The sequence below is a fragment of the Phragmites australis genome, chromosome 8, assembly GCF_958298935.1.
Source record: "Phragmites australis chromosome 8, lpPhrAust1.1, whole genome shotgun sequence".
In the NCBI taxonomy this organism is placed as follows: Eukaryota; Viridiplantae; Streptophyta; class Magnoliopsida; order Poales; family Poaceae; genus Phragmites; species Phragmites australis.
In genome coordinates this window covers 31,435,265-31,454,286 of record NC_084928.1, presented here as the reverse complement: position 1 = coordinate 31,454,286, position 19,022 = coordinate 31,435,265, and the positions used below count along the sequence as shown (strand labels likewise).

The 19,022-nt window shown below is 45.9% G+C and overlaps 1 protein-coding gene across 2 annotated transcripts; it reads right to left on the bottom strand.

Moving 5' to 3' along the window:
* Nucleotides 1–5,739: 5,739 nt before the first annotated feature.
* On the bottom strand, nucleotides 5,740–8,856 carry LOC133927053 (galactan beta-1,4-galactosyltransferase GALS1-like). Of its 2 annotated transcripts, XR_009911241.1 has the most exons (3): nucleotides 7,434–8,856; nucleotides 6,421–6,985; nucleotides 5,740–6,168 (listed from the first exon to the last, which is right to left on the bottom strand). XR_009911241.1 is itself a non-coding variant. In XM_062373312.1 (2 exons), the coding sequence occupies exons 1-2, from the start codon at nucleotides 8,615–8,617 to the stop codon at nucleotides 6,640–6,642; spliced, it is 1,530 nt and encodes a 509-aa protein (XP_062229296.1). In that variant the 5' UTR covers nucleotides 8,618–8,856; the 3' UTR covers nucleotides 5,740–6,639. The 2 variants fall into 2 exon arrangements, 1 of the variants encoding a protein (XP_062229296.1); XM_062373312.1 differs by having other exon boundaries at nucleotides 5,740–6,985.
* Between the last annotated feature and the right edge of the window lie 10,166 nt (nucleotides 8,857–19,022).

The following is a 19,022-nucleotide window of genomic DNA, read 5'->3' as shown; positions in this document are numbered from 1 at the left end:
AGCATTTATTTTCAAAAATACAATACTTAGCTACTTAATAAATACGGTTCTCGATTCATTTTAGACATCATTAATGATTAATAAATATGAAAATTAAGGTTCAACGAAAACAAGATATATTCTCGATAATGCTTTATGATTCTTTTTGTATGAATAGTAGAAACTTGAATGAAAGTTGGACTAGTCCACCATTCTAAAGTTTTGAATGATAAAAACTAATTCAAAGTGTAAATTCTTCACCTGGCTCCTCGTCCAAAATAAGATCCTAACTGCTGAGAATCTGGCAAGAAGGGGATGACCAAGTGATCAAACCTGCAAATTAATTTTGTGCAACGTATGATGAAACACCAAGTCACTTTTGCAACGAATGCATTTTTTACAAAACTAGTTTGGAGCAAACTTGCTCACTGGTATGGCACCACAAATATGCCTACTCTAAATGAATGCTCCACGATTAAGAGTTGGTGGAGGAAGTGCCGGATCAAAATTGACAGAAAACAGAGAAAAGATTTTGATGGAGCTAGCAGTGGTCTATTTTTGATGGAATATTTGAAAAGAACATAATAGAAGAATATTTTAGGGACAACAATGATCCTTTCTTTAGGTGGCTGGCTTGATTAAGGACGACATCCACTAAAAAAAGACAGGCCTATGCCCAGCCCTGAGCTTTTTTGTGTCATGTCTAAGGCAAATCTAAGGCGTTTGCCTCGACCAAGCTCAGTAGTGTTCATGTTTGTGTTTGTTCTTTTTGGTTTTGTGCCTTTGGTCAGCCTTCCTTGCACGCCCTTTGTTTGAGCCATTGAAACTTTGTTTTTTTGTTGCCTTATTTCTCCTAATATATCAACGGCAACGCTCGTTGAGGCCACTTTGCAAGTTGATCAGAAAAGCTTTGCAGCTTCGGTGTGTACCTAGTAGTAGTAGCAGAGAACCTTCACCGTTTCAGGCAGATAAGGCCAAAACAGGAAAAGCTAGGGCTACTTGTGTAACCTGTTCCTCACTCCCTCCCTTCACAGCCATCTATCCTAAGTGAATCAGTAACGATGCTCCGATCAATTTCTCTAGACAGCGATCGTCGATTATTCTACGTGACGCAGAGGAATCCATACTGGCCCAGCTAGAAGCAAAATACAAGGAACAGAACAGACCACACAGACGATTTTTTGTTCTATATGGTTTCTTCCTTCGAAATCAAAGCTAGAGATTTCTTTTTCTTTAGCACTAAGCTAGAGATTTCTGACCAAAAGAGATTGATTACACAGGGAAGTACCAGCCCTGAAGAATGTGGCATATTTGAATTGCAGGGGCTACAATTGGGGTTAGTAAACTCTAGTAATCCACCAACAAAGTAAGACCCAGTTAGGCAAGATGAAAAGGAAAGCTGAAAAAAAGAACAAAATGTGCTGTCCTCTCTTCTCGGAAAAAAGAAAGAAAAAGAACTACGCAGTTCTGTTCTTGATAGACCCGTGCGAAGCATGAATGAATAGATCATTCACCCATCAGTCAGAAGAGCAAAAGAGACAGCATCGAAACACCACCACTGGGAAATCGCAAGAGGCCAGCCACACTGTTCATCGACAGGCATGTGTTCAGATGGGAGAGAAGAGAAGCAGTGAGCCGTCAGCTCGGAGATGTGGCATCAGGATACGCGTCGCCTTTAATCCGGGACGCTGCACTCGTTTAACTCCGAGAAAGTAACGCGTATCCACCGGCCGGCCTCTCGGATTAGTCGTGACCGTCGAGTTCATTTCTGCTTTCCACTCATGGACCAAACTCCATCCACCGATCCACGGCCTCACCTCTGCAGAGCTTGGAAAATGACTCTGCCTTTCTCCCATGATGGTGATTTTTTTTTCTTTTTGAGAGAAGAAGATTTTTTTTTACCTCAACTATATAAAACATAAGTTATTTACCACGTTACCCCTTTCACTACTCTTCTCCTATCTAATGAAAGATTTTTTTTTTCAAATATTATTTGAAATCAAATTTCGATATCACTCCAAACGAATTAGTCCGTTAGTGCTTCCAAAGCGTATACAGTTCTCTATATTTTGAATTTATACTTAATGTTATCATATACAATATTTATATTTTCATTGTACCACTGAACACTTAGCTAGTATAAAAATTATTAAGAGAACGATTATTAGTTTCGACTTATGAACATGTGAAGTACATGGGCCGTTGTTGGAGCCCAAGAATTTGAGTTCCAAACTCAAGCCCGTTAATTCGTGAGCAGCGACCAAGTGTTGAGCATAGAGTCCTCTCAGAAGAAAGAAAAAAAGTGTCGAGCGTAGAGTTTCTCCCAAAAAAGGGTGATGAGCGGAGAACATAGAGGAGTGAAGATAAAAGAGACCCTTTTTTCCCAAGAAAATACACATTCGATTTATAACAGAAAAAGGAGGTGAGAACAACAAATTTTGAGGAGGACGATTCAGAATGCCCGCCAATTACTCTGAAGTCTGAACTTGCCACCTCGTTAGAGTTTCTAGCAAGCATCTGCTAGTTGAAATCTATACAGCAACTATATGGATATGAGTATCGGTATCAGGCCAATACGGATGTAAGGATATGATACTTTTTTAAAAACCCAATACATGAATACGTTCATGCACGCATGTTAACAGATGAACACTTGAATTACTACAATTATGTATCAGACCGACTAACACGGCAAGCCTATGGTCACCTCAATATGTACTCCACATGTAGGTGGCCTACTAACTCCACATTCTGCTGGGCTCTGAGCTCTCACCTCTCAAGTGTGCAAAAACTTTAGTTACTGACGGTGAAAAGAAGGAAGAAAAGGAGTCTCTCACCAAATTAGGGAAGGGATAGGGAAATAGAAGGAAGAAAAGGGGAGTCAGAGAGGAGAGAAACTCACCACTCACTATATTTAGGTGGAGGCTGTCGCCGGGCACCGGCTCACCGCCGTCAAGATTGCAAGTGGTGGAGATGCTAGAAGCGTAGCCGTACGAGCAGTAACTTTGAGGCGCCACTGGCTCGCACGGCACGACTACAATGGCTTGCACATCGTCGCCGGTGTGATGGCGACCGGTGAGAGAGAGAAGTGTGAGGCACAGGTGGCGACTGGGGAGACGAGTGGGAGGTGGTGTGGGATGTGTTTAGGGTAGCTAAAGGGCTGGAGTCACATTATTGGGTCAAGCCGTATCTAAAAAGTATCCTAAAATATTCTTGATGTATATGTATTTTATTGATTTAATTTTTTTCAAATACTCGGTCTATATATACCCACGCCGTATCAAGCCATATCCGTATCGGATAAGACAGCCGATACCGATACGACATCTGATTGGAGTATGGGTGTTTCCTATGTTGAAATGATCTTAGTATTGAAGGTCAAACAGAACACAGGATTCCACATAAACACAAACAGCTTTGACAGCTTTTTTCCTTCTCCAAATCGCTGCAACGCCAATCGATTAATCTTATCCAGAGCCCAGCCTTTTGCTGTCGCTCTGATCCAAGTCTCCAAGCCAAAGCCGTCATCATGGAAGGAAGCGTTAACCCGGCACCTCGCCTGATATCGACGTCGTCTATGCCTAGGTGTATCGACCTAGTAATGGCGAGTCTTACTAGCCCCTGCAAAACAACTTGAGAAAGCAATCTCCAGTTCTCCCTGGTGATGAAGTATCTGGTGTGAGTGTGGCATGCGTGCGCGTCTTGCTTTTCATCGGGAAAAAAGAGTCTAGGCATGATGAAGTATCATGTTTAAGAATGAACAAAACAAATGTGTGAATTATCGTGAAATCTGAGCCGTTCTTGCTGAAATCAGAAGGAGCTTTTCACCAACCTACGGTAGTGCCCCAAAAAGGAGAGAAAGGGACGCCAAAGGCTGCCTGTCCTTATATCTGAAAGTCATTGTAACGGGACAACGCAAAGGTGTAGGAAACATGTGCCTGAGTAGGAATGGTTGCCTGATATGCTCCTGCATCGTTTAGTGCAATCGTCTTGGGAGCACTAGAACTTGCCCGGATTTGGATACCTTATCATAGAATCCGGATCTAGCGAAACCAATGGATTTCACATGATCTTGTCCACGCATTATCGGCGCAACGCTCAGTTTCTGACTTCGTAGAGTGATGCATCTTTTCAGGGGACGCTTAAAAGTCAGATGAAATTGTTCAGGAAGAAATGATATAAATTCAGGCCTCCATGTCCAAACAAATCGTCACTGTACCACCATGTCATGGCATTTCTTTCTACGGATCACTGACAAGCAACTGAGCTCCCGGTCCCGGGAGCTCAATGGCAGGCTCCAACCATGTTCTGGCTCTCTAAGCTGCTGGTGACCGGGTCACTCTATGTTAAAGTATAAATGAATTATTCATATTTTCTTATTAACTTAGGTTTTTATGAGTTGATCGGTATATACAACTTAATATGATATCAGAGCTGATATCTCAAGTTCGAGCTCTACCTAACGCAATTTAATAAAATAAATTATCGCCTGCTCTTATTCCACGTCTAAATCCTGAAGGAGCCTTTAAGTGAGAGAAAACATTGAAGTATAAAGTGAACTATTCATTTTTTCCCATCAACTTAGGACTTTTAGATCTATAGATATTCCGGCGCACTACAACGGCTTCCCCGGCACCCGGCGCCCGTGGCGGAGCCCCCGGATCACAAGGGGCCTGTGCGTATGCCCGGTCCTTTTCGCGAGCGAGAAATCATTGCCATTGCTGGGAGAGCAACAAAAAGTCTGGAACCAAATCCAGCGTACCGGGTGGGCATCATGCTTTTAATGGTTTACACAGCTACGGATATGCAGTGATGGATCACGGCCAATATGTTAATTGCTTAGCAGCTGACAACTTCAGCACAGAAGAATCTCTTGGCAGATTAGTAGTACACAGAAGAGGCTTTTCCAAGTCTAGTCCAGGCTTCCTGTGTGTTTGGTTCATGGGATAGGTACAACACAAAAGCAGCATTTGGATTGGATGTTTGCAGCATAGGGAATACTTGAGCTGAGCTGCTATTTATCTGCTCATCTGGCTCTCCTCCCCTGCTAGCGTCCTGCACCTGCTGCTACAAGTATTCTGGGTACTAAAGCTGGCAGTAGTAGACATTTTATATAATCTCAAACAATGAACAATGATCAGGACAGGTAAACAAGATTCTAAAATGGTAAACAAGATCGATGAAACAGTGACAAGTAAACATATACCGTGCACTCTGATTCATGTTTCCATTATCAATAATTCAATAATGAGCTTCTATGAATGTAAAAGTTGGAAGTTTGGCACAAGTTTTTTTTTTTTTTTTTTTGTTCTACTAAAAGGAACTGAGAAAAGAGTCAGTTCTACCGCATCTATTGCAATTTTGGAGCCAAGGTGGAAGACTGCTTTTGCAATTTCACATGTATGTTTGGTTGATGGGACTTGAACTATCATGTTGCAGAGTTGCAGTGAGTTAAACCAGAAGGAAGATTACTTGGATGCTTCAATTGCTGCTTATCAACCAAAACAATACTCTGCAGAAATCTAAAATGGGAATATACAGCAGGCATGTAACTGTCCCTACTTGTTGGATGTATCAGGCTGTTCTGCAAGAACTGGTGTGCCAATTAATGTGGGGATTGCATATTGATGTATGTCATTCTCACTAGTCGTTAGGAGTATAAACTTCTGCACCCTCAAATAATACAGAAGATAGTTCTAAAATCATTTTCATCTTCCAGCAGAATGAATGATGTTAGGACTGAATAAGAAAGGGAAAATATTCTGCAAATTGGAGCAGAAAAATCTGCCCTTAAACATTGATGCGACATCAAACCAAAGTGACATAATGATTCATCTGTAGAACCTTAATCACCCTTAACATCCCAACATATCTGGCATGAGAATTTGGCCCACCAAACAATGAGCAAAACGTCAAACGCCATGACAAAGAGGGCAGCAGCTGGAGACAACACCAGTATACCACAGCCTCTCATGCAATGGGCCACAAGCCACATCCCCCAATCATACAACACTACAACCCATGCCCATCCTCCAGCAGTCCCTACATTTCTCTGCCTTTCTAGCTGCAGGACTACATAACAGTACCGAACAACTTTATGGCCGCAGGAATTTCAAAATCACCTTCACCTCTACAGATTATTCCAGTACGTGGCCAAAAACAGCTGATTTCTTGGGCTCCATGGATTATCTTATGGTTCCAATAAAATGAGGAGTTAAAAACAATGTCATTTCTACATTGTTGCAACAAAATTGTGAATAGGCAGAAGAGTTGCAACTTCCTCTTTCTATTTTATTAGAAATGCTGCACAGGCATATATTAAGTTCTCATGAATTTTTTTCACATTAGATAGGAACTCCAATAATAGAATACAGTGTATATGATGGAACAATAAAACAATGGAATTTACACGGATGCCATATTTGTTTACAAAAACCTTACCTTTGCCAAATAAATCAGAACCATAGCACCATTAGTGGTATACAGTCTGCCATTCCCTTGAAGTTGCAGCTTCGCTTTCGTTGCATCTCTGTCAGCTCATATAGCCCCAAATCATAAGTCATCGTTTGTTTGGCAACATCAGGAATACCGTCACCAAGCCACATGAATGACCGACGGCAATACATACTATACATTAGTTCTTTGTCTCTGTGGTCATTGTTATACTCGCACATTACCAATGGTCTTCCTCTCGAATTCACGAACAGCATTGGCGACACGCTTCATGCTATCATCGTAATACCAGGGTGTCTTCTCGGACCATGTTATGCCACCCTTGGGTCGTATGGAGACGAATTCGTGGCACACCTCACCGAGCACATTGATAGTGTTGTGGTAGTGGTAGTACCGGATGAGGTGCTCCGTCTTGTGCGTGGTGTTGCCGATAACATTCTCCGACATATGTACACCTGTGGCGTATGCATTCTTGGCCTGAATCGCATACTTCCTGTCTCTCCTCACCCCGGTGATTGAATTCCGGAAAACTAGCTTCTCAAATCCCCATTGGCTGCAGAAGTTTCCAGTAAGAATAATCAGTCTCTCAGAAATAATCACAGCCAAATGTAACAGAAGCGATGCAACTAAAACTGCAACAAGGACAAAGTAGGCTGCACCAATTAAATTGCAAGATGCGATTAGATTACTGAATTGGAGACTCCAATTCTCTAATTACGACTTATCAATTCCCTGGACGACTGAAAACATCGAGTAGACAGTGAAAATGAAGCTGCATTACATTAAATCCTCCTATGGATTGCTCAGATCAGAGTAGAATTGCAAGAGTGTGGCATCTTCACAAAACATGAAGAAGCGAACTTGAAACCAAACTGGCCCTTTTAGTCAATCAGAGTGACACAAGAAGCTACATTGCAAGTTCAGATTCTAATTGCGTGGTGCGGAAAAGGAGAAATCGTTCTACCAAATCATCATATTTGGGGCAAGAAACAGTCACCTACTTGGAGTAGTCGGCCTCTGGATTGCTGGGGTCCCGGACGCACAACCTGCTCGACATGGGATTCTGCTCGATGGTGAACTGAGTGTACGGCTCAAGCTCGGCGAGGACATCCTCAAGAGTGCGGCCGTCGGGCAGGAAGATGTACTCGTCGACGTCGAAGAAGAAGGTCCACTTGGCGGCGTGCCGGAACCGGTGCAGGCAGTCGTTGACGACTAGGAACTGGTTGTAGTACCAGCCGTCGTACTCGGCCTGCGCGCGCACGTCCTGCAGCGTGGCGCGCCCGGCGCGCACCCAGGGCTCCAGCGCGGCCCGCACGGCGGGACTCACCCCGCCAGCGTCATGGAACACGAAGTGCGAGCGCGGGCCGAAGAAGCGCGCGTGGTACGCCATCCACTCGCGCACCCGCACCGAGCTGAGGTTGCCGTACAGCGACGAGCCGCAGTAGAGGTAGTCGTACCTGTGCGGCGGCGTGCGGAACGCGGCCTCGTCGTAGGCGCCCGGCACCTCCTCCAGCGCCACGATCCGCTCGTGCCGGTCCGGCGGCGCCGGCGGGCCGTAGTGCGCGTACAGGACGAGCCGTCCCCCCGCGTTGTCGGCGTTGGGAACGCGCGGGAAGGTGCAGTTGACGACGACGACGGTGTAGACGCGGCCGTAGCCCCAGTCCGGGAGCATGTGGTACGTGTTGGCCGCGCGCATCGGCCGCGGCGGCGGCGAGGATGAGGAGGCGTTGTTCGGAGCGTTGGGCTCCCACTCGCAGCGGAAGAAGGGTTTGCCGTAGACGTGGATGGGCTTGGATGCGAGCCCGACGACCGCAAAGGTGTACGGCCCTCCGCGGTAGGCGCCCATCTGCACGAACAGCGCCGCCGCGCTGCCCACCGCGCGGAACTCCCGCCGCGTGGGGCCGGGCGGCTGCTGCCGCGGCGGAAAGGAGGAAGTGGAAGCGGTGGAGTTGGGGGTGGAGGTCCTCTTGGCGTGGACGGCCAGCGGGCGAGCCGGCAGAGACGCGGCGGGGTGCGGGCAGGCGGCGGAGAATGGGGATGCGAGGAGGGAGTGGTAGGGGCGGAGCTGCCATGCGGCGGCGAGGAGAGTGAGCACGGTGAGCGCGGCGAGGAAGGGCTTGAGGTCGAAGCAGAGGAGCGCGGGCGCCGGGCCGGCCGCAATGCCGGCGGCCGCGTCCTTACGCATGCTGCCGCCGCGGCCGAGCTAGCTAGCTAGCGGCGGGCTAGAGGCTGAGTGGGAGCGAGAGTGTGCGAGGACTGAGGAGCGGTGGGTGGCGGATTAATTAGCCGCGGCTTTTCTCGCCGGAACGTTACGGCGCTGGTCGATTGATGGCTGAGGGCTCTCGGTCTCGGTTGGGTCCGCGAGTGAGTATAGAGTTACTGCTACATCCGACTACTCCAACGTGGTTGGCTCCGTTCGGGAGTAGTTCTTGATTGTCAGAGTCCACTCCGTCTTTCATGCCTGAATGGCAGGGCGTTCTCTACCATCTTGCCAGCTAGCTATAAGAACGAATTATAATTTAATAAAATTTTACCGATTTTTGTGAAATTCGATTATTCCGTTTTTGAAAAAAAATCTGCTTTTGATAAAAAAAAAATCAGTTATGTTTGAATTTTATTTAAAAAATAAACCACACAACTCTCTTTTTCCTTGTTTTTTTCATGGACCGTGGATCCACTCCTTTAAGGGAAAAAGCTTGTACCATAGCACGTCAGCAGCATTACTGCGAGACCAAATTCATCAATTCCTCTTTAGCGCCGATCTCGTGGGCTCTCTCTCGCCTCCAGCGGCCACTCTAACGCCAGAGGGGGTTTGGGAGCTATAGGATTGGTGGCTGGTATACATCCCTCTTATCTAGTATTGGTTTAGGTAGGTTAGGGTTAGGTTTCCCTATGATGAGGTGTAGGTTGGGATACTTTTGTTTCTCCTCGGCTTCTCTGGTGATGGCGGCGGTGATGGCGTCTTTTTCGGCAATGGGCGAAGGAGGTTTGTTCTGCTCTACCTTTTGGTAGAAGGGTTGGAGCTTTTGTGTTGTTCCTGTTTGTGAGCTGTGCTTCCGGGTTGACGGCCTCGCCGGCGGCAACGGAATCGTGTTCTGGATGGCTTTGGCTAGAGCTGCGCTGAGCCGTCGCAGATCTATTTTCGGGCCACTCCTCCTGCTTGAGGGTTGTGGCGCCGGCTCCTTTTCCCTGCAACATCCGGTGAGGTAGTGATCGACGGTCTTTCAAAGGGTTAGATGTGCCCTGATGATGCTGGGGAGTTGGTTGATTGGGCAGCTTCCAAGGTTTGGAACCTCTCGTTGGAGTAGCAGTGAAGCTTCCTTCGGTTTTGGCGTTCATCTTCGACAACGACAAACAGAGAAGCAGAAATCACGATTGGATACGGCCCCTATGAACCTCAATGTAATTTTTCTATTTCCTAGGATCTTTCGTGCTCACTTAGGGTGTACTGTGCTGCTTTGGTTAATATAATTCCATCCATTCGAAAAAAAACCTTACTAGAACACAGATTGTATACTTCTTATTCTTTAGGATTTTTAAAATTTCCAATTTTTTAAAAAATGAACAGAATTTAAAACAAAATCTAAAGAATTCACAAAAATCAACAGTTCCAAACACGATAAAAAAATTTAAAACCAGAGGGCAGAATAATGAGAAGAGATAAAAGTTATACTACTGATTAGTAGATACTCTACTCATTTAATTAATTAATTTTATAGTCTATTGCATGTGAGTATACATAATTTTATAGATAATACTGCATAATAAACTATTGGAGAAATTATCTATTGATAATATATATATATATATATATATATAACTCTTATAAATGACATATTTCTATATTATTAGACCATCTTCCACCATATTCCCTTCATTTTGTTTTCTTCTCGATTCTTTTTCCCGTTCTTATTCCCTTTATTTTCTCTCATCTCCAATAGCTTCTTTTCGAAGGAATTTGTGAAGAGAAAGAATAGAGAATCTCATCCTGAAAGAAATGACCTTAAAAATTCCTTTATGATAAAAAAACGTGAAAAAAAACCGTTGAAACGCCAAAAAAAATAAAAATTACTTTGTAAAAGGATTATGGTCCCTAACAAAAATCCCTTAAAGATAATCTTAGAGATGCTATTGGTGTTGGCTCTAGTTCATCTCTCAAGTGAGGAAAAAATGCAAAAATCCTCCAAAAATCACTTGGATTTTGACTTTCTCCTCCAAAAATTGTTTTGTTGCAAACACCCCAAAGGTTTGGTTTTATTTGAAAAACACCCCCAAAAATTTAAAAAAATCACAAAAAAATTATAAAAAAAACTAGAGACAATTCTAAGACCTTTTGTGATTTTTTTTTCAAAAATAATATCATTTGCATCATATTTCATGGAGAGTAAGTTTGAAAAAAAAATCGTGTAGCTTATTTATTAATTCGAGTTAAATGCATAGTTAATTATTTACTAATTCAAAAATCATGAAACAAATTTTTTTAGTCTTCTTATATGATCCTCTATCTTCTAAAAATACATGAAATCTTGAAATAGTTATTGTAACATGCATAATTGAGTAAATATGTTGCAGATAGATTAATTCATAACTAATCCATAACACCAAAATTAGTTAAACCACTTTTTTCAATAAAGTCAAATTTTTAGGGTTTTTTCCATTTTTCCCCTCAAGTGACGAACCTGTTCAATCAGCGCGAGCTACGGCCTATAGCTAGCTGTGGCGAACCTGCTCAATCAGCGCGAACCACACGGATTCGGCGCTTCAAATTAAAGCTTGCTGTGCCCCGTCGTAACGCGGTCTACGTCTAACGAACACTTTAGGTAAGCACAGCGTCCTTTGTCGCCCAACAAACTTGCTTTCGGTGCCACAATGCGCCATATTAAGGAGCGCGCAGTGAGTGGCGTTGGAGTGCACACCACTGTACCGCGTCACGGCCCTCCATCCACCCTCGGTCCTGTCCCCTCCCCCGGCGGCCGGCTCTCGCAGTGACGAGCCTGTGTTTGGATGAGAAGTGAAGCGTTGACGTCCGTAACAGCAGGCAACAGTTGCACGCTGTGAGTAGTTCCAGTGGCACTCGGCGTCGCGTCCCGGCCGTCTGCACGTTGCACAGGGTCGGTCAAGCCCGGCGGCCGTAGAGCGGAGCGCACGGGATGGGCGCGTAGCGGCAGAGGCGCCCGGGCCGCGACGCAGCCAGAAGAACCAGTGGAGGATCCACAGGGGCGGAGTGGATCAAGCTCCCTTATCCTACCACAGGCGCATCTGGACTCTCTCCAAACCTTTTTTTTTAATTTTTTATATAAAAGATGATAAAGTGGAGGAGAAAAAAGAAAAAGAAAAAAAGAAGACCAGAACTCCTAGGTCCGTCGCTTGCCAGAACTAACAGGTGTCCGTGAACGTGGCTACAACCGGACGTATAGACAGGAGGATAGCCACGCGCGGAGCTTCACCAAAACAAATTTTATAAAATCTTATTTAATTTTTTTTTATAAAATCCTATTTATACTATCTATTCTAGATCTAATGATTAAATTAAAAATAAGAAACAAATAAATACATATCATTATAAAAAATAATTTTTTAAATATTAAATTCTATAGAATTTACTTCCTACTCCACCGACTCCCAACTTCGAGTGGCAGCGAGAAACACCAACCCCCCATGCCTGTCTGCCCGCCTGCCTCTGCCGCGCGTGTGTTTTACGTGCCCAACGGCGCCGGGCCCGGCGGCTCACCATGCGGCTCCTGCGGGCACCGACGGGCGGGCGCCGGTACGTGTAGTCGTGCACCGAACGGGCCGCCGCTACGGCCGGAGGGAGGCTTCGGTGGTTGTGGTTCTGCTGCGAGCCTTGCTCCGCAGCGCGCGTCGTCTGATCGCCCCGCCAACTACTGCTGCTCTCTCGCCAAAAGAATTCTGGGTCAAAAGTAGCAGCCGCCTTTTTGTTGCCATGGCACGGCCCGTTCGTCTCGTCGCGTGGCATGTATTGACCAAAACTAACGGCGAAAGAAAGCGTGAATGGGCGTGGCTTTTCCTTCTTTCTTTTGATTCCCTCTCTCGTTAAAACTAACGGCGAAAGAAAGAGTGAATGGGCGTGCCTTTTCCTTCTTTCTTTTGATTCCCTCTCTTGTTTTGATATCAAAGGGTAAAGTTAAGTCTTCCTTTACTTTTATTATATAAAATATGAATTGGTTTTCACGTCATTTTTTTCTCCCATCTTCTCTCATATAATAAAATCCTCTAAAATTTGAATAATTTATTTATTTTTATCATCTATTCTTATCTTCCAACCTTGCCATTTTATTACTATAGATATATGACTCATTTTACTAATAAAAATAAATAAAGAAATTAAAAGAGAAATTTGCAGATAATTTTTTATTTCTTTTTCATATCCTATATGAAATTAAATTATAATATCGCTCTTGACGTATTCATTAGAAAACACTTGTATAGTACATATATACTTAAATTTGTATTTAATATTACTATATTTAATATTTATATTTTTTTTCCAACACACGAGTACTTAGCTAATGGACATTTAAATGTTAAGATTGTCCTTAAAAAAACATGGAGTAACAAAATTGCTGAATATATGATCCATGCTCAATTAAGCTTATCAGTGCCCGTGCATCCATCTGCGGGGTATACAGATTTTTACAGATGAAGTTGATTATTCGCAAAGCGCATCGCTAGCTCGAAGTACCGTTGTATGATATCTGGCATTCAGAAAGATTTTTCGATCAAATTCAGTTCTTTTTTCTCAAAAATATTTCCTACAACTGTATGCTAGAAGATATGGATATGCAGAAGTGTACGCGAGGTGGATTTGATTGCCCAACAACTCTCTTGATCGGGTCGTGCAAGAACTGCCAATATATGTACCTTGAAAATTCTTCATCCATTTTGTAGCACAATAGACGTTTGAGTTGAAATGTACATTTCCTCAGTGTGTGCATACCAGCGTATCTTCCTCAAGGCTCCATAATAGTAAATCTGTTTTGTAAGCACGCAGGTGCATAATTTGCTATCCAAAGAACATAAGGCCGGCGGACTTGTTACAGAAATGTGATTTAGTTTGTATATGATGAGTTATTGATAATATTGTATTTGAAATGATTTTTGTGGTATGAGTTTATGTGTGTGAGATCTTATTTATAGGTAACCAAAGTTTGAATTAAAACACACTGTTTTAGAGTCTAGAAAATTATGTCTTATCGGAATATCTGGTGTGTGATTTTTTTACCACACCGGATAGTTCGTTGTTACGGTGAAATGAGTATCGGAGTATTTTCAGTGCTGAAGTAGAAATAAAATCGAAGTCCGGATGGTCCGGTAATGTACTTTGAGAGCACCGGAGTATTTTCTGCAAAGAGTGATTCTTGACGTCAAGTTTGATTATATACGTCGGATATTCCGGTGCTGAGATTGTGAGCACCGGAGAATACACTAGACTTTTTGTTGTAGAGAGGTTGCATAATGGTGGTTCGGTGGATTAACACACACTGGATTATTCGGTGATGGATATGAGATCATCAGACCTTTTTCTTGCAGAGAGCAAAATTTTTCTAAAATAGATAGTGTTACACTCATCGGATGATCCGGTGTTCAGCAGCAGAACACACCGAAATATCCGGTGTTCATATTTTCTGCAGGATGTGCTCTGAGTTGAAGTTTTTTATTTTGCGCTAAACTAGAGATGTTTTGGAGTGTGGAGAAATATATTTGCTTGTTTCAAGGTGTGCAGATGACGGATGCAACTTGACGATCGACGGCGGGTGATCGGGGCTAAGCGGGTGCTTGCTGTCGGACGATTAAGAAGAGTTGAGCGGAGTTAAGAGTAATCCTAGCTGTACACATGAAGATCAAGCAAAGCATGAAACGGAGGATGAAGATGATGTGTTGATAAAGTCAAATGAAGATGATATCGGTGCAAGTGACAAGGCTACTGTAACATCCTGAGTTTAAGCCTGCCAATTAGTGCAAATCTCACTCCAAATTGAAACTTTTTAGGGTAAATTAGGCTGATTAAGGTTAAGAAAATAGGAGTGTGGATGTATATATACAAGTATATGTATACTTTCGTAGTTGTGAGTTATGCTAAGTTGCAGCAGTATTCGAAGTGCACTAGGATCAAATTCAAAATATACTTTTAGATTCTATTCAGCGCAAATCCAAAAATTTAGTTGGATCCTTTGGTTCAAATCGTCTTGAAAATCTCGAGATCCAAGTTCAAATATTCAAAATAGAGTTGTTGAATCCAAAGTCAAAACCAAATTCAAATTCTCCAAATTTGAATTATTCCAAAACCTTTTCTTTCTCTCCTTCTTTTTCCTCCTTCCATTTTTCTTTTTCTCCCTGGGCCGGCTTTCCCCTTCCCTCTCCCTTCTTGGCCCAGCTGGCTAGCTCGGCCTCCTCTCTCCCACGCGCTGCGTCCGGCCCAGCTCGCTGCGTCGTATCGGCCCACTCACGCGCGCGCACTCATACGCCCTCGGCGGTCCGCTGAGCCACGCGTCGCTGATCCGCCCGCACGCGTCCGCGCGCCTCTCCTTCCTTCTCCCCTCCAGCGCGACGACGACATCGCCGGTCGCCGTCTCTCCGGGAAATATCTCGCGCACGCCCGACCACTCTCCGCAGTCCCCGCTCACCCTCTGCTCTCTCTCTCTCTCCCTGCTACCCATGCCTCTGCGCCGTGATTTCCGCGGCCCACGCGCTGGCCGGCGCAAAGTGCCCATGCTCCGGGGAAAATGGTGGGCGCCGGCCGCCACCTCGCCACCGACGCCCCTGTGACGCCAGCACGTGAACCGCCTCCCCGTGCCTTCCCTCCCGTCTATAAGTAGAGCAGCCTGCGTTTCTCTCTCCCTCCTTTTCTCCCCTTCGCCGCGCCACCGTACCACCACCACCGCCATTTCCGCCGCTGCAACCTCGCCGTCACCCCTTCACCGTCCACGTGCCGTCAAGGAGTTTCAGGACACTACCGCCGTCTCTGGGCCGCTGCTTGTTCACCGGAAGCTCGACTGGAGCTCGTCCGTGCCGATAGCCGAGCTGCGCTGCCGCCATCTCTCTGACGAATCGCCGGCCGCCACCCCGCCCGTCATCATTCCTGCGCTCGGTGAGCACCCCAAGCCCTAGCACCCCCTCCTAGATAGCGTGTAGGTGTCCTCGCGCTCTCCCTTAGCTTTTCACCGTGCGCCGCCGTGTTTTGGTTTCCGCCGCCGCAGTTGCGCTCGCCGCCGGCATGATTCTGCCCGGTGCTGTGATCCGGCCATCGTGCCATATGCTCTAGAGGCATTAGGCCTCTTTTCCTTGCAGGATTGGCCCCTCTCCGTGCGGGGGAGGTGCTGCCCAGTTGCGTCGCGCCGCCATCTCCTCTTCGGCGGTGATCTGGCGTCGTTCTCTCCGCCGGTCGCCGTCAAGATGATCCTTGCCGAGTCCGCCATGTCGCGTAGAAGCCCGGCGTTAACTCATAGTCGTGAAACTCCGGCGAAAACTCGATCCCGGCGAGCTTTCCGGCGCTGCGCCGCCGTGATTCCTCGCCGCCGGCTTGTTTCCCCTCCGCTCCGCCGCTCACGCGCGTTCGCGCGCTGGCGCGTTCGCGCAAGCCAACTGGGCCATGCCTCGGCCTGGCCAGCCGGCCTGGCTCGGCCCAGTGGCCGGCTGACCGGCCTGGCCAGCAGGCCGTGCACCGTGGGCCGGCCCAGCTCCTCTAGCCCGTTAGCTAGCCAGCCCAGACCCGAATGGGCCAGTACTGTGTAGTTATTACTGTGCAGTCCAAGCCCGGCCCAGGCCCATCTAGGCCCAAATTCGGCCCAATCTGAGCCCATTAGGCCCACTGGGTACTATTCATGTGGGTCCCACCTATGAATAGTGTCATTTCATAATTTTCCGATTTAATTTTATATTAAATCTTCCGGGAGCCGTAACTACTCCATTCTGGCTCCGATTTCGGCAATTCTTTCGCCAAAATTCATCTAAAATCGAGATCTAGTTATCTGTTGCATTATGATGTTTGTTAAGGCTCATTGGTTTTCCATTGGTGTGATTGGTTCTTCCCTAGTATAGCTCGTTAATGGTCGTAGTCGCAATTGCAGATCTGCCAGAATTCTGTGAGTGCTGCGCGGGAAGCATCAGAAGCGAAGAAGATCCTGATTACAACCAAGATTTTGAAGAAAACTCCGGAGAAGGCAAGTCCTATTTCCTTGATCATATTGAACCTATGTTTTCGAATAATATACATGATCAACTAAAATCGGACTTATTATCGCATGTGCTATATATTGCATTTCCTTCAAACTACTTGTAGTAGTTAACCCTATCAACACTGCCATGCCATACATGTCATCATCCAGAATACATATCACCCTAGGAATACCTGTTGTTAAATATATTAACGATGGACGACGTCTTGATATCTAGCATGCTTAGGATTGAATACATCTCCTCTGAGATGTCTTTTTTAAAATACGTCTCCTCGGAGATATTGCTTTTAAAACACTTCTCTTAGAGACCAATTTGCTATTATCAACAATAACTCATATACCATGATTCCTTGATGGTTGTGAATTCCGTGATGGTCGAGAAATCCTTGATGTCATGTGGGACATGGAAGGTGATGTGTAAAAATGGGTGAAAACTGTTTTGGCGCGGGCAGGTAGAGTGATCCTCCGGGGAGGATGCTCATGGGGGCTTGAGTTACATGATGGTATTCATTGCCCATGAAGATGCCTAGCCCGGCCGCTTAAGGACCGAGTCTTGCGCCGTCATGCTTAGTCACCCCGTGCAACCATGCGTCCTGTATGGGCAGGACTTGATTTTCCTTCACTAGACTGAGTTGGGCATCATACCAGGAGGCTGAGAGCAACGAGCAGCCAGGGGTCTATCTGTCCCGCTGTTTGGAGGTTCAGGGACCGGCTTAGGCTTAAAAATGGAGGCTGGCCTTCGGAACATGCAGCTCTGGAACTTGGCGTGTCTCGTGGAAAAGCCCGGCAGGAAAGGTGTTTGGAGAGTCTCGGTATGATTCGCTCCTCCGCTTGCAACGGTTGGAGGCTGAGCATATCGTATGGGTAAAGCTGTACAACCTCTGCAGAGTGTAAACCTATTCGAATAGCCGTGTCCACGGTCATGGACATGCAAAGCATTGACCTCACTTGAATAGACTCCGGGTGCGTGCATCTTGATGTGTGAGTGTGTGGACTAGATGTCCGTGTGATGTGGTTCCTGGCTCGATCCGCCAGAAGCTGTGTGGTACTAGAGGTACACCAGATGTGATAAAAGGGACTGCGGAGTGAGGTATAGCCCCTCCCAGGACTGAAAACCCCCAGATACAACTTGTTACCAGGTCACCTTCTAATACGTTGGGGACTTGAGGTGATACTCAGTACCAACAGAAGATGCCTGCCTTTGTTTCAAAAGCTTTGTTGCGTTTATTTCAAAAGGGTAACAGTGGAGAATATAACTTGATACCTGCATAAAACCTGCTTTACGCTTAAAACTATGCCGTAAAGCCTTATCCTTGAAATATCCATTATGCATTTATCAACCCCTTTGAAGTAATATAGGACTTGTTGAGTACCTTTCGTACTCACTCTTGCTGTCATTCAGATGAAGAAGCCGATGCTGACTTCGCCGGAGGAGAAGCCAGAAATGAAGAATAGTATCTAAAGTCGTGTTCGCACCCTCGTTGCTTGTGGCTTGAGCTTTTGTTCCGCTGTGTGCTTTGATGGCCGCTAGGCCAGATATGTAATATACAGTATGGGTTGTAACCTTTTGTACTCTAAACCATATTAATTATGCACGAAGTTTGACTGTGATATCATTCTGTTGAATTCTGTGCGTATCAGCTACTTGATCCAGGGACTGATACAGGAGGCACAGGGGAACCCGGGATCGGGGTCCTGACAGGCATGGTATCAGAGCCATACTTGGCTGTAGGACGTGACCTTAGGATAGTTTTGTCGTGTCGGTGTGCTTGTCAAAAAAAAAAAAAAAGAACTATGTTATAAAACTTCCTTCTCCGATACTTTCTGGCTGTTTAATTGGAGTTGTTGTTCTGGTTTTGATCTGCCCTTTTTCCTGGCAGATGGAGGACGAGGGTTGGACGACAGTCCGTTGTGAGCAGGTGCCGTACTTTCCCAAGATGTTGTGGGAAGCCTGCATGCGTTTGGGGTACACCAAACGTCCCGAGTACACTGGGCGCGAGTACGAGGAGTATGGCTCCCAGATGTGTGAGGTGTACCTACAAGTGTTCGACTGCTCGAGAGACGTCAGTTTGCCGCCGTGGCGCGTCCACACCGTAGGCGTCCGGTTCACTGATACCTACCAGTTGGCGGCCAGACAGGCCCTCCAGCACCTTTGTGGGAGTCACGTGCGGGAGGTGACTCGCGGACCTATGAGGCACCTTCCAGCGAGTGCTGGCCAGTACGTCGCCTGGTGCGCGCGTATGTCAGCGATGGAGGACTCCGGACGTGGAGACGTTGAGGACGACACCACTGCAGTAGTTACAGCCCAGTACGTCCACGCTCAGGAGCACCTGTACGACGACTACTACCGGCTGTTTGAGGGTGCCCATCAGAGGGCAGTGGAGTCGGAGATAC